The sequence below is a fragment of the Pogoniulus pusillus genome, chromosome 14 (genome assembly GCF_015220805.1).
Source record: "Pogoniulus pusillus isolate bPogPus1 chromosome 14, bPogPus1.pri, whole genome shotgun sequence".
Lineage (NCBI taxonomy): Eukaryota > Metazoa > Chordata > Aves > Piciformes > Lybiidae > Pogoniulus > Pogoniulus pusillus.
In genome coordinates this window covers 16,816,958-16,832,697 of record NC_087277.1, presented here as the reverse complement: position 1 = coordinate 16,832,697, position 15,740 = coordinate 16,816,958, and the positions used below count along the sequence as shown (strand labels likewise).

At 40.9% G+C, this 15,740-nt stretch overlaps 1 protein-coding gene across 1 annotated transcript in view; it reads left to right on the top strand.

Annotated features, from left to right (window-relative positions):
• The first annotated feature begins 441 nt into the window (after window positions 1–441).
• The window catches only part of AGO2 (argonaute RISC catalytic component 2), a 52,843-nt gene continuing 37,544 nt past the window's right edge, over window positions 442–15,740 (top strand). Inside the window, exon 1 of the mRNA XM_064154363.1 lies at window positions 442–779. Within this exon, the coding sequence (XP_064010433.1) occupies window positions 749–779 (31 nt within the window). The 5' untranslated portion in view covers window positions 442–748. The remainder of the gene's footprint in view (window positions 780–15,740) is intronic.

The following is a 15,740-nucleotide window of genomic DNA, read 5'->3' as shown; positions in this document are numbered from 1 at the left end:
ACGGTCTCTTGCAGCAAAATGTCTTGGCTGCAGTATACATTTTGAGTTTGACCGTTGATGTTGCACCTGCCTAAGGCAAAAGCTTGGAAAAAGGGAGCTATGGCTAATACTGCTGGGTGACTCCAGGGCGTAGAAAGACTTCTTGCTACAAATAGTTCTTGTCTGTTTCGCTACATTGTCAGGCTGTAGGAAAAGCGCAGCGTGCGTGGGCAGTGGGGGCAGGGCCGGAGAAGAGCTGTTCAGATCCAGTTCAAAGTCGTGCGGAGGTGAAGAAGAAGGCAGCAGAAAGGTTGTCTACTCCATTTGCACCATAGTGGGCGGTGGGTGCACAGCCAGCCCGCAGAAACCTTGGCCACTCTGCTGCACCAACCGCCCCACTTCCCGCCGGTCGCGGGGGCTGCGGGAGGAGGGCGGAGCGCCTCTTCCCCGTGACCCTGCGGCTCCGCCCTTCTCCCCACCCACCTCCCCGCTCCCCAGTGCCGCCGAGTAACCTGGTCTCCCGGCGTCGGCCCGGCCCTCCTCCCTCTTTTCTTTTCTCCCCCCCCTCCCCCTTTTTTTTTTTTCCTTTTTTTCCCCTTTTCCCCTTTTCTTTTCCTTCCCCCTCCCCTCCCCTTCCTTCTCCTCCTCCCTTTTCTCCGACAGCGTAACCGGGGCTCGGGCTCGCTCCCTCCCCCCCTTCCCTCCCTCGAGCTGCTGCTGCGGTAGGGACCTGGAGAGAGGCGCCGCCTCCGCCGCCGCACACGGAGACATGTACCCGGGAGCCACCTCCGCCGGACCCGGTGAGGCTTGGGCCGTTTGTGTGTTCTTTCCCTGCTCTGGGCCTGCCCCGAGCGGCTGGCGCGACTTTCGCGTTCCCCCCGGGGCGGCGGGGCCGCCGCTCGCCCGTGCGTGCGGGAGGGGTAGCCGCTGGCGCACGAGGCACTTGGTCGGCGCGGGAGGCTGCAGGAGCCCCCCCGGCGCCGCGAGGCGAGGGGCACGAGGCTCTAACGGCCGTTACGAGGGAAGGGGGAATCCAGCGCGAGCGCGGCCCCCCCTCCTCCCCCGCCGCCTCCTCCCGCCCCGGCTTGGGCCTGGCTGAAGCCGCTGAGGCCGCAGCCGGCCGCTCTCACCGGGGGGAAGGAGGGGTCAGGCCGCAGCCGCCACCTCGGGCAGGGTGGTGAGCCAGCCTGCGTGTCCGGAGGCCCCTTTTAGGGGAGGGTCGCCTTCCCCTACGTCCCTCTCCCCTCCTGCCGCGACGGGAGTCTGGCCCTGGCCTGAAGAGCAGGGAAAGGGGAGACCCGAGGCAGCAAGGGCTTCAGAAGGGGTGCACGGGGCGGCTGGTCCCTCCTCGGCGAGAGGCCCCCTCACAGGACTGTGGTAGTTGCTGGGGCGGTGGGAGACGGCAGAGACCCCCTTTTCCGCCTCTTCCTCGGCTCGCCGCCGGTCCGTCCCCAGGGTGTCCCCTGAGCTGTGCGTTACGTGCTGCCTTCCCCAGGCCAGCGTTCGGCTGTTCCTGCCAGCTCAGCCTCCTGCTGCCAGCGCGGTGTGGACTGGAGGTCTCTGTTTCTTCCCTTCCAAATCCCCGTAGCGGCTGCATCCTCTTAGGTTAGCTTTTTCGCAGTGCTCCGAAGTTCAGGCCACTGCGGCTGTGGTTCGCGAACAGCGTGTTTGTTAACGATTGTGTTGCGTTAGTTTGCCCTGGTTAGGTGCAGGTCCTATCCAGACACTGGATGGAACTGAAGAGGTTATCGGCTTCCTTAGATGTCTTCAGACTCCGTTGTGTAATGAAATCTGGGAGCAAAGGACAGATGAGTGTGGAGAGCGGAAGGGTTACCAACTCATTCAGAGATGTTTAATATTATTTAGAGGAAGAATAGTTTAACACTGTGGGCATTTGTGCGATGATATGGGGCAGTGTTTTTAGTGTTAGGCTATTTCTGTGGTGAGAATTCTTTTCTTACATAGAAACTACAATGTTTGGGTGACTGGTGTCCTCCAGAAAAAGTTTCAAAATAAGTGGAATTTTATTTTATATTGTTATTCTCCATACTTTTGCATATATTTTTTTCCTTTAGAAGGATAATCTAGCGTATAATAGTGTAAGACTTGTAGCTGAGATGTCATTTATTGTTTCTTCTGCAAGTGAGAAGGGCACTCGAATCTTAGGATCCACAGTTGGGTGCTGGATGTTTTTTCCCTCTGACATGCTTCTCTTGAAGGGACAAGAATCAGGAAAGGCAGTCAGGATATTTCCATCTTACGGTATACATCCTCTGGTTTTACATCGTTGCTTTTCTTCCTACAATGCATAAAGACTTATTGGACACACCAGGAAGATAGGTCTCTGCAGCTATGTGTATTTAGGCTGATGTTCAAGATTTTGCTTTGATGTATAACATCATTTGCACATTTCAGTGTCAGTAACTGTGTATAACTATTGGTGTAATAATTTGATGGCTTCTGTGTCAAGTTCAGGTATACTTTCACTTTACAGATATTAATGTTGCTCAGATTTTGCTGTTGTTGGTAAGACTGTTTACTGTTTGCTTCCTATTGATCTGTCTTTTCCACTGGCAATCATTGAAAATATGGAGAATTCTCCAGCATATGGAGAATGTTTTATATGTGGGAGTCTTCATCTTCCTTTATTTGCTTGCTCTCTCTGACTCTGCTTTTTTTCCTCTCACTCAGAATGATGTTACTTTCACAGTACCAGCATTGGTGGCTGCTGTTCACCATCAGGACCCACACTGAGTGTGTAAGAGTAGTTTTCCCCTTAATAAAATAGTCCTCTCTTCTCCTCGGGTGTTTGATAGAGCAAACAGTATTTTTACTGAATCCTGGATTGTTACAAGTTAGTCATATATGTCTCAGGCTCCTGTCTGTTTCAGCCAAGTTCATCTGCTGTCTTGTTTACTTCCTAGTTTATCTCTGTGGCTCAGCTGTTTCCCGATGCTCATAGCTGGGCAGTGACGATGTCTGTTCTGGGGTATGAGTTGTGTTTTGTTCTCCACATCATGGGGGTCTCTATTACATTCCTGTGAAATCATCCACAGAGCGCTTCAGCAGTGCAGGGGCTTGTAGCAATCCAAATAGCTTCCTGCTTCACACCAAATCGCAAGGCAGGACATTCTGATGGAGTTTTTTTTAAGAGAGTATGTCTGTGCTGTGAACCAGTCTGGAAACAGAGGCTGTCAGCAGGTTGCTTAATTATCTTGTGAAAGGTTGCATACAGCCTGCAAGCTGCCAGTGAAAGTTCTGTTCCATACATTAATACCTATAAAATAAATGTATGCTTAAATCATGTTTAGAGCAGTGATCAGGAAGTGTGGTTTACAGCTATTCAGAGAGCCACAGCTGCCGTGAAAACACAAGAGCTCCAGCCACTATATGTCTGTCAGCACATCTTTGACACTGCTTAAATGCTCCATTCATATCTCCTGTAACTTATCTCTTGCTGCCAGTTACTTCTCCGAATGTGACTGGTATGTCCAGGCTACTTTGGTCTTCCAGCTCTGATCACTAAACTGAGCACCGCAGACAGCCCTGTTCTGAAGGTGCCTGTGGTGCTGGCCTCCTGCCAGAGGAATCACTCAGTTTGCCACAGAGTTTGCTATTTTGGTCTTAATTCTTTTTCTGGAAACAGTATAAAGGAAGTTAGGAGGCTGTATATGACTAATTTTTAAAAATTGCTGCTGAATGTGAAAACTTTGTTCAAACATGTTTTTTACATTGAGAGTAAGCTGCTTTGTGTAAGAGGGAGACTTCATGAAATCACTGTTTCTGTGGTTAGGAAATCTGTGATCCCTGTTCTTTTTCCTAATTATTGTTTGAGCTCTTGACTTGCTGTAGAATTTGCTGAAATATTACAACCATACACTTTTTCTTTGCTTTCAAGAAACTGAAAAGTAAATCTGAAAACACATTTTTTTTTTAAGAAAAATAAGTTTGATATTGCAGATGTCAGAGCAGCATAATGTAATGTTAAGTTAAAAGAATTGATGAAAACTTGAGTCGACTTCTGTAACTTGCACTGCTTGATATTCATGTATTTATAGTCTAAACTGTGCATGCTATAAATTGTTCTTTGAAAGGATACTCAAGGTCTTAACTTACTGTTGAAGCAGCAGGTGTCTTTGTGAAAGAGGTTATAGTATTGCATGTAAAATAAAACCTTTTTATTCCTGGCAGAACATACAACTTTGAACTCTCTGTCAAACTAGTGAAACTGAAGTTTTTTTTGCTTGTTTAGTAGTAAGTTTCTACAGTCTCTTAACAATTGTAAAAGATAACTTAAACCTTCTGTTTAGTTTTTCTGGTGCATGTATTTGGGTTTGACTCCCATATATTTTCTTGAAGATAGATGTTGATTCTTCTGTAGAACTCTAATCCTCAAATGTGATGGCAGGGAAGGGTACGCTTATGCCTTGCACAGGGTGGTAGAAATGGCAACATCTTAATCTGGCGGAATTTAACTCCGCCAGCATCCTTCTTAGCTCATACACAGAAGCAGTAAGAATGCCCACCTACCTCCTGTCAAGGATCTACCTTTCTCTTCAGGATTTTTGTGTTTTGGGCATGGATCTGGACCTGGACCTACTCTTGCTATGCTAGCTCTGTCAGTACCACAGAGTTGCCCAGTTTCTTTGGCTTAATTTTAGTAAATGATGTTGAAATCATTGTAAGCTGTCATGTATAGAAGAGGAAATGAGAGCCAAATGTGCAGCTTAAGTTCTACATTTTTGTGTGAAAATTTTCCCTTAAATTGCCTTTTACAAGGTTACGATTAACAAAGTACAGTATAACTTTTTCAGGTGTATTGTCACAGCCAGTATATTTTCCTAAGAAAAAGACTTCATATTATTATATTGCTTCAGTTAGCTGTGTAGTCTTAAGGTGGCTTAAAGATGAGGTAGGCATTTGATGAAAAGATAATTAATGTTGTCATGTGTGAAACAAACTTTCTGCTTTCCTTAGTGGGCTGAAGTGTTTGCTACATGAAAAGTGGGATTCTGTACACTTCTTTTTTCCTTTTATCTTGAAATTTTTCATTTTTGCAGAATCATTATGTACTCCCACACATTTAGTCATATAGGAAAGCATCACTTCTACAATTATTGTATCCTCACCTGCAGTGCTATTCCTACCAGTCTTCCTCTACTTTGCAGACGGGTGGAAACAAATGGGAATTAAGTGCTTTAAATCTGTAAGGGAAGATGTTTTAGGTCATGCATTGCTCTGTTTTTTTACCTATTTTGAATAGTTTGAAAGATTTTTCCGCTTCATAAGACAGTCCTTCTAAATACTTCTGGCCTTCGAAAAAATTCAGGGATCAAGTAGAAGAATGTGGCAAACTTATAAGTGCAAAACTGGCTTTGCCTGCATACACATTTCTCACTAATTCGAAACTGTACATGCCTAATGAAAGTCTTGTTCATGTCAACTCAGCATGTGCTGACAATAGCTTTGCAAAACTTGTAAAACACGTCAGAATTTTATTGTGCGTTGCACATTTCAGTTTTTAGAAGAATACTTGTTCATGTTTCCATCAATGGAATTTCTGATACTTCTACTACTAGAAAATATTACTGAATTTGAGTATTTAAACAATGCAACCTCCAGTATCTTCTTTTTGGTAAGTTATAAACTGGAAAAAAATAGCTAATGGAAAATACTACATAGTTTTAACAGTAGTGGTTGTGACCAGGGATCCGTTCCATTCATTGTTCAATTAATTTGCTTTAGTATCATGTGTCCTTTCTGATGTGCACACAGAGCAGCCCACTGAATGTAAAGTATCTCTTATCCTATTGACTAGGCAAGTACCACACTTTTTAACTTAGTGCAAGGGGATTTTTGTTTTCTTTTTCAATTGGTTCTAATACCCAAAGTTGAGCTTAAATGTTTCCTTATCCATTTTATGCTGTCCAAAGTGTGAGAAATAAAAAACCTGAATAGCATTAGTCCTGGATACTCTACCCAAGTCCAGTCTACTTTGTGTCTTACTTCACAGCTGCAATTGGCTAGTACACTTCTCTTTGGTAGATATTTCTAAACAGCAGTGTTTTGAAGAGACCTCTTAATACTGTCCACTGTTCTTGATGCTTTTTTTAGTGCTTAGATTGAGATGATGCTTGTATGAGAGTTTGAATAGGTTGTGTCTTTCAATATGTTTAGTGAGCACCGCAGGTTAGTGCAATTTTATTTTATCTGTTTTAATTTGCTTTGTTTTTACATTTCTGGTCTTGGAGTAAACTTTTAAAGAACAAGTTTTAGTATGATCATTATTTCATTTTTTTTTTTTTGGTAGTCTCTCTTTGCAGAAAAGTACAGCTGTGAAGCCATGTGGTACCTGGTGACTAAGCTTGCTAGAAAGAAAAGTGACTCTTTCTTGGTTAGTGTGTTTGCTTCTTTGTTTTTAAACTCCATGACTTGATAAAACTGGATACAACCGAGGTATAAGCAAACCATTGATTTAGAAGGGAAAGTACTGCTGATAGTGATGTATCCAAATCAGTCTGCAGCTTGTTTTGATGTTTTTCTTTTTTGCTGCCATAAGTGTTGAATTTTATTGAGCTGTCCACAGTGCTGCCAAATTTGTTTGCATTTGAGTTATGAAAAAAAAAAATTAATATCACAGATGTGATGAGAACAGTTAATTCTGTTTTGCAATTTGTTTGTCCTCTTCTATTTTTTGTCAGTGTTGCTCAGTTGCATTTTGTCTTTGCTGTGGATATTGGTCTCTGTTCAGCCCTCACTATGCAGACAACCAAAAATACTCTCTTGGTTATGAAAAGCAGATTTAAAAGCTGTCTGCATATCAGCCTGTAGTTTTACATTCATTTAAAACCACCGTAGTGTGGTCCTGCTGCAGAAAGAGGTGTCATGCAGGCATTGTTGTGAAAGGCTGCCTTGTGCACTGTTGGACAGACCAATCCCAACTGAAGATCCCTTTCATTCCTTGCCTTCATGCCCTCTTCTAGTTGGTTTTAGCTGCTTTGCTGCTCTGCGAGACTTATGATAGTGCAAGTTTTGGGATCATGGGGCAAATTGAACAGCTACATGAAGGCAGTGCACTTATCTTTTGATGCTAGTTCTGTCTTATGCCAGTTTAAGTTGTATGTGAGCTTGTGTCCTGAGGTAAAGTTGTTAAGGCCTGGATGCCAGCATTAATGTATGGCATGATGGCTCTGAAGTTGTGAAAGTTTGTATCTTTGAGAGAAGTGACTTTCAGAGATACAGAGTAACTACATATATCTACATTGGTTTGGATCCCCCATGTCTTTCATAACAGTTCTTCTGGAACATGAACAATAGCTAATGTTAACTCTTCACCCTTGTGATGAATTAAATCACATTACATATAATTCCGTAAGATATGTATATGTCAGAAAACACTGTCTTTAAATTGCATAAATTTTATGTCTCATGTAATTTAGAACTTGGGATATGTCTGAAACAAGGGGCTGCAGAGCCAAAATTAAGCCCTCAGTCTTTTGAGAACTGAACTAATCTCGAGATGTCACCTTGGGAGCTTGAAAATATGATTTTGAAATTATGTTGGTTTTAAATGCACATTTGTGTATAGGCAGTCAAGTTGATGCTTTTGTATGTAGTCTAGGAAAAAAACCCAGTAACTTTTTTGGCCAGCAGAGAAGTTGACTTGACAGGCAGTGTGAGATACTGTGGGTGGCTCTGTTCAAGCTGCTAATGTCACAGATTGGAACTTTAGAACTTTTTGTCTTGGTGTGTTTTTGGTGTTTTTAGTTCAATCATGAAACTTATGTTGTAGCTTACTAGCGTGAGGAAAAAAAGGAAATTACAATTTTAATTTAGCAGTAGGAAGTGTGTGTGGATATGCTAATTTAGATTTATTTTAAATAAGCTGAATTTAGAAGAATTCCTGAGAGGGGAGGTTTCACTGGCTTAGATCAATATAAAAGTTATTTGAAGTTAAACTTGTCATGTAGATGAGTAAAGCTTTAAAACATAATTGTTACTGGTGCCTTGTTATGTACCTTCTGAAACTTGTTCAGCAAGTGTTTACTTCATCATTTCTGAAATCCAAGTTTTCTTCTGTATAGAGAATAAGACTTAGTGGAGAGCAGGGGGTTTTCTGGCTTTTGTTTTTTAAATGCAGGTAAAATGTAAAGTTTCTTACACAATAGTATCAGCCAACTTCAGGTCTTCTGACTTGAGTATTTCTCTTGAGAAAGGTAGTGAGAGACATAGGTTTAAAACAAAAATCTTGAAATCCACTAAGCCTCCAAACCACAAATAAAAAGTAAAATAGCGAAGAAACCCAAGTTGAGGTAGAAATGACAGTACACAAGAATTACTGTCTTGGTGAACTAGTATGTTTCTTTTCAGGCAGAGCTTCAATGTTTAGTGAAGGAATATTAAGAAATCATGACGATTCAAAGTATATGCATAAGAACAAGTGTTTCAAAAGCGAGAGCTTCATTCAGGAGGAGGAAACACCCTACCAGGGCAAGGAAGTGAAGCTTTTATTGTCTGTCTTGTTGTATGACTAGTATACAGTAGTGGTTTCTTTGGTGTTTTGGGTTTTTTCCTAGTTGCTTTGGACTTTCAAATCCCTTCTAAAAAGACTTGTATGTCCCTTTTTTTTTTAAATAATACATAGGCAAAAAACTTACAGGACTAGGTGTCATGGAGTAAGAATTTGGTATTGTAAGAGGAAATTTCCAGAGGGGAAGAAAAAAAAACATTTGGAGATTTTGATTTCCCTGTAGTAAGATGCTGTTATTTGTGGTCCTCCCTTATATTGCTGCTATCATGACTGGGGTGACACAGTGCCACAGCTGAGTTTTGATTATTATCAATAATATGAGAAATTAAGTTGCTTACAAGAAGCAGTTGGAGGAAAAAATCCCTGAAATGTAATAAGAAAAAAAAAATATTGTAGGGGAGTTCTGCTGAAAGCCTGCACTCTTCTTGTATCTTAGTTATTCCATTATTACAAACCTGCAGTTTGTCCCTCTTTACAGTGATGCTGAAAACCACAGCTCTGTTTCTTGAAACCACAGTAGATACTTTTGAGTCTCTTGCATGTTGAAGATGTTACTGCAGCAGCTTTCACTATCGAAAATGATTAAATAGAGCATAGTATCATCTCTTAACTGTGAGTTTTCTGTTTTGAAACTAAGCCACAAGAGTGCTTATGTTTTTGTAGATTAATCCAGTGTGAGTATGGAGAAAGATTTCTTTCTCAAGGAAGGCATGACTACTGAATTAATGTTCAGCAGTTGAGTTTTGTAAATTTAAAAAAAAAACAAGCACGAAACCACACATAGACATGAAGACAACTTGGCATTTTTAGATTTTTCACAAAAATACTGTTAGCCAAGGTCTACAGGGGTATGAATGTGTTTGGAAAGGTATAGCACATAGTACAGCTGTCCTTACTTATGTCTTTATTAAGCTGGAAACAGATAATTTCTGTGTTTCATTATATTGTGTACAATGTGAATACAACAGGGAACATGGATTTGGAGCCTCTGTGGCATCAGTTTCCAGCTGGTGAGGCATAGAACTCTAGAAAAACCTGCCAGTGGCAACAGAGTAAAGCCTGAGCCATTAAAGCTTGTTAAGGCTTACTGGAGCTTGTGTTCATGTGGGCAGTAATGTTTCTAAATAATATAGAAAGCTTGAAGATAGACATGGGATCTGGAAGGAGAAGGTAGAGAAGAGAAGGGTGTTGGTAGAAAAGTTGGGGGAGCAATGTCATGCTGAGAACCTGTGACTGATTCAGTGTCTGCTCTTGAGCTACAATACAGAAACCAGTTCTTGCTGTTTTGAAGGGAGATGGAAAAAAGATCTGTGAAATATTGAGGTATAGAGGTAAGGAAGTGTCATAGTGAGGTGTACAGTACTAATGGTGTTATTTGATGGCAGTTTGTGTGTGCAAAAGGTTTTGACGTACCTAATGGAGGAGGAGGGTTGGGGCTGAGTACCCCTTGCTAAGCTGACTTCTGCACCTGGCTGAAGTGACTCATGCTCATTTGGACTGAATGCAAGTGCTTGTTCATCTGATAATTACACCAAGTAGCTTGATGGAAACTTCAATCTGTGCATTGAAGTAAATATTATTGGAAGACTCAATACTGGTGTATAAAGAATCATGCTTTACCAGTCTTGTGTAGTGTCTTTAAAAACAGGAAGAAGCAGGGAGGGAAGAAAAAAAGTCAAGACAGTGGTGGGTGGGTTGTGCTGTTTCCTATGTACCTATGCCTTTGGAATTGTCAACTAGAGTAGAATGAGGGAGTGTGTTTCTTTTGTAACCTAAATGCAGCATTTCAGCAAACAAGGAAGGAAAGAGCAATGTGGAATGAACAATACTGAATTTCTAGTATTAACTTCTGCAGCCTGAAGGGAGCAATAGGTGCTAGTGAGTGTTGGGGGTTCTTGTTTTTGTTTTTTCCCTCTTAGAAGATCTGTATATTCACTACATAGGGCTTTTTGAAGGATGAAGAACAGATTGTTTTGAGTGGAGGAATTGTTCTTTACAGAACAAAATACAGAAAATGGTTAGAAGAGGCATCTGGAATTGGTTCCACATTGTTTTGTAAGGTATGGAAAAACGAATGAGTCACTATGGTCAAGTGTGATAAATAGCACTAAGGCTATTATCCATTTACCCCTTCATTGAATAGAGGTTTGCCCGAAGGTAGAGTTATTTTGTAGTTTGAATTCGTATTTAACTTTAAACTGGATTACTGACTTGTGGGTAATCCATAAGCATCCCCTTTATTGTTTGGCTGAGGCTTGCTTGTTGCATGATTCCATCCAACGTTGCAATTTGTAATTAAAAGCATTTATCTGCATCCATTGAGAATGAATTCAGTGCGATGTTGTGCGACTTTACATACAATGATCAGTCATACCACCTGGCTTATTAACATAAAGGATCTTCTGTGCTCTCTGCTGTGTCTGATCTGATGTTGCGCTCTGCTGCTTGCTTCACTTGTGGGTGGCCAGTAGAGTGGTGAGAATTAGACTGTTACTATTTAAAAATTTGGATGTTAACTTTGAAGATCTAGGCTGCAAGGAGAATGTGAGAGGAAGAAGAAAATACTGATTCTTGGTGTCTTCTGCTAGTCATCCAGAAGGAGCTTCTGGGATAGGAAAGTATATTCTTAGTTTCTTACCTGCTTTTTTTTACCAGAGCATTGATCTCTTCCTCTGGTTCTTGTAGTCTTTTACATACTCTTATCTGAAACATGGTCATAACTTGAAAAGCAAGCTGGTTTGGTGTCTTATTGCTCCTTTATCTCTGCAACATCCACTGAAGACCCACTTCTGGTCTCCGTGGATCGTATCACTTCTGGCACTATGAAGAGGTCACGTATCTATCTTGGACAGGTCAAAAAGCAACTGGGTTAACCAAGGGACCTCAATATTTGTAACTGCTTGATGATTCCAGATGAAATAATCGTTGAATGGTTTGAATTGGAAGGAATATCTAAAGACTATCTGAATCAACCTATCTGCCTTGGGCAGACAAGTCTTTCAGTAGAGAAAAGGATTGACTTGAAAGTTAATAGGGCTTGAATTCTTTTCCAGTAAGTCACAATTAGTCAATAAAAATTATATGTAGATTTGGTCTACCAAATGTGACATGAGTATAGGTTGGAGGCAACGTTCTTCACATAATATAGATTCACAGATGGCCTTGTATTGGAAGGGACATCAAAGGTCATCTTGCCCAACACCCCTGAAGTGAGCAGAAACATCTCCCTTTAGATTAGGGTGCCCAGGACCACATTTCAACTCCTTGTTTAGGGTATTTGATTTCAATTACAATGCTAAGAAACAGTTTGGAAGGGTAGGATCTCTAAATTGGATAGGCATATATGAGTCTTAAAAGGATGACCAAGACTCTTTCACTTTTGCTCATCAGTACTGAAGCAGCCCTCTCTCTGATATCCTCAGCAGACACTGTGTGCTGTGCCTAGAAAGTGTACTAGTTGCTCACTGAGACCAGAAAAAAACATTTAGAGGGGGACTCCATCAAAAGTTTCTGAGAGATGTCATATATAATCTCTGGCAGGATCTGGACACAGTTTATTTATGGACAGAGAGAGGAAAGAACAGGTAAGTAACATAAAAAAGTGGGGGATGCAAGTAAATAGTTGAGCTAAGTGTCTTTAAGGATTGGTTTTCACTTGTAAATGGTGATGCATAGTGGACTGAAATGAGCATGTCCTTCAGAGAAGTATAGAAACAGACTGAGTGAAGTGGGGCTTGGAGACTACCTATGCCTGCATGATCTAACTCAGGACACTATTTCTGGGGCCATTCCAGGACATTGACAATTTACTGGTTGTGGGGTGATGGGAAACTCATGACAAATGTATGAGGAACCTCTTGAGAGGGGGATGGCATTCTGAAGCATGGTAAAGATCCAGCTTTTGAGTAAGTGATCCTGAGCTTTAGAAAAGGAAACTGAAACCTGCAGATTCAGGGACTCCAAAGGATGGAGACAAGTAGCAATTTAAATTGGTATTCTGTAGCCACTCATGGGTGTATACAGCTAGATTTAAATCTGACTTCAAAGCAGAAATGTAGCTCTGGAGAAATAAAACCAAAGTTATAAAGTATTGGTAAGATTGCTACCTATTTACTTGGATATCAACTAAAAGGACAAGCAACTTCAAAAGCTGCTTTTGATGTGTGCAGTGATGACTTTGCATGCTGTACAACTTAGTGGAATACAGGGAGTTCAGCAGGTGATTGATGAAGTTGTCCTAAGGAGTCTTGCACATAGCTCATTTGCATAAAAAAAGGTAAGAAAATTGAGTTTGGTTTTCACTTTTGTCTGTTGCCATTCTTTCCAGTTGCTTAACATGTTATTTACTGGCTTCTAACTGGTCTTTTTTTTTTCTAGAGGATGCATTATTAGCTGAAAATCTTAAACCAGGCAGACAGATTTTGGGAAAGGTACTCTAGCAGTTGATTGTTAAGATAAAGCATAAAACAGATGCTAGATTTAACTAAAGTTCTGATTACACAATTTCTCCTGCTTCACTCCAGCCCTCTCTTTGTGGTTTTTTGAATTCTTTGGGATAATAGAGAAGTCTACTGTACTTGTTATGTGTCCTCTAATCCAACAGTGCTGTAGCTTGGCTGAAGAACTTCTAGTTTCCAAAAAAAGAGACTTAAAGAGCAACAGTCAGATGTGCAGGTTCCATAGATTGCTCTACTGTGTAATGTCAAGGGCCTTTGAGCTACAGCTTTGAGTTTTCCTTATCATAGAAAACACTGCCAATTCTTCTCCTATCTTTCTCTCACTATTCTTAGCAGAAAGACAGTGCGGAAGTTAAATTTCTTCAGACTGGTAGAAAACCTGAAGAGAGCCCAAAGTTACTTGGGTTTTTCAGTTTGTGTGGGTTGTTTTTTTTTTTTTTTTTTAATTTAGCATTTAAAGAAAAGGCTAAATGTCCTGTATTCCTTTGTGTGTTTTGATAGAGAAGTGCATAAAAACTTTATGGAAATCCTGTCAGGTTTTCATATTGGATGTTTTCTACGTTCTTTTGGAATTCCTTCTGTTACTGGTATGTGAACAACTGCTTGTAGAAGTTTTGCTTCCCCTGACATGGCGTGACTTCAAGTCTCCCATTCTCCCACTTGAAACTGCACTCTGAGGTGACACTACCCATTTGCAAGCCCAGTGACAGGTCACCAGAGTGGCTAGGGGAAGGAACACATACATACCAGGAGAGGCTAAGAAAATCAGGGTTGTTTAGAGGCTGAAAGTTGATCTTCTGGTTGTCCACAACTGTTTGAAGGGAAGCTATGGATAAGAGTCAGGCTTGTGACTGGTGCACTAGCACAAGGTAGGAGGCAATGTATGGAAGATGGAACAAAAGGAAACTAGTTTAGTATAAGGCAAGTTTATTTTACCTTGGGGGTAATCAAATGCTGGAACAGATTGTAAGAGACATGGAAACTGTCCTTGCAGATACTCAAAACTTGACTGTGTAGGTCAACCTGGTCCCTTCCAACCTATTTCATTCTACATTCATGATACTCAGGACCTCTACAGCTGCTACGGGAAAGCATTTTCCAGGAGGTGTGTCAATTCCTTTGCAAGTCTTGGGTCTTTTAACCTGGTCACAATGAAGATGTTTGTCTTTTTTTGCTTCCTACAGTTCTTGGGGCAAAATAGCTGATTGCTAGTTGATGATAAGTTACTTACCCCCATTTATTTCCCCTCTGTGTTTGTGTTGTGGAATCAGTACCTAACCTGAGGCAGCAGTGAATATACACAGTGGTTGTGTAGTCCATGCTCTCTACAAGACTGTGATTGTTAAGCAAGGCAGGTCAAATCAAGTGCTGCAGATAATTGAATAACATCGTGAATTAAAAATTGGTTTACTAACATGACATTTGTCTTTCATGTATTAAAATATTTTTCTATCAAGTAATAAGTGTATCTAAAGTACTGTGAAAAAAGTGCACCTACAACTGTGCAGAGTTGTCCAGAATCACCCATAGCCATGAACCGGAAGAGTTGTCACCTGATACTAGAAATCCGAACTGAAAGTGAAGTTTTGAAATAAGATTTCCTTCCTTCACCTTAGTTTCATGTAGTTTTACAAAAAATATTTTAGAGATACTTATTATCAACAAATGAAGGTTGCATTAGTCTGATCCTAAAACATACTTTGAGTTGTGAAAACATCACTGATTATTAAATGTGTTAAGACTTGCCACCTAAGAAAACTTATTGATATAATTATACTGGTATAATTATGTTCAGATGGTTTCCTGTGTCGACAAGCCTGCAGATGCAACTAGTTTGGACCCTTCTTATGTAGTAACTCATTAGACCTTTGACTGCACATCAGAATTGCATCATTCTTTACTAAAAACTTCAAGGTGCAAATTCAGTGCTGACTGGCAATGCTTCCCAAGTGCTGAGAAGACAAGCAGTTAAGCTTTAAAAAAACAGTGAAAAATGAAGTGCATAAGAAATGAATGCTCTAATTCTGTGAAACAGTTCTGAATTAAATGTTTCTGAAAAATCATCATTACATAATTGCATGGATTTTTGGAGTAGACAGGCTGAGCCATGCTCATTCAATCGTGTGGCTCATTCACACCTGGTTATTTGTTTGGGTTTTTTTTTAATACTACAGGTGTCTTGGCCAGCTTTCTTGAGTCAATCTCTTATCTCTAGTTTGGATCCACAATACCATGCTGATGTAGGAGCACACATACAGGCAGCTTTGCATTTGCAATCATTTTTACTTTGCAACACTGTTTGTACTAAAGCAGTGTTTCTCTGATTGTACAGGGTTCCTCTACCACCAGTTTTCCCCTGCAGCTCTCTTTTAACAGATCACTGTTGCTTGGCTTAATTTTCTGGAAACTGTCACAAGACCATTGTTCTAATGTCTGCCTTTTTCCTTTCTTTTTTTAGGTAGAAATTACAATTCTTAAGATTGATAACTTTGAGCATTTAGTTTATGTAAATTGGATGAATTATAATAGGAAATAGGGTGCTGTTTTTTTTAATTATAAACATAAGTTTGAAGACTGACACCTCATTATCCAAAATCTAGCTTACCTTAGTTCTCATCCTTTAAAGTGAGACTGTGATGGTCTCATTTATCATATCAGTGCTGAAATCACAGAATCACAGAATGTCAGGGGCTGGAAGTGACCTCAAAAGATCATCTAGTCCAGCTGCTCTGCCAGAGTAGGGTCTCCAATACCAGGATCACACAGGAACACAT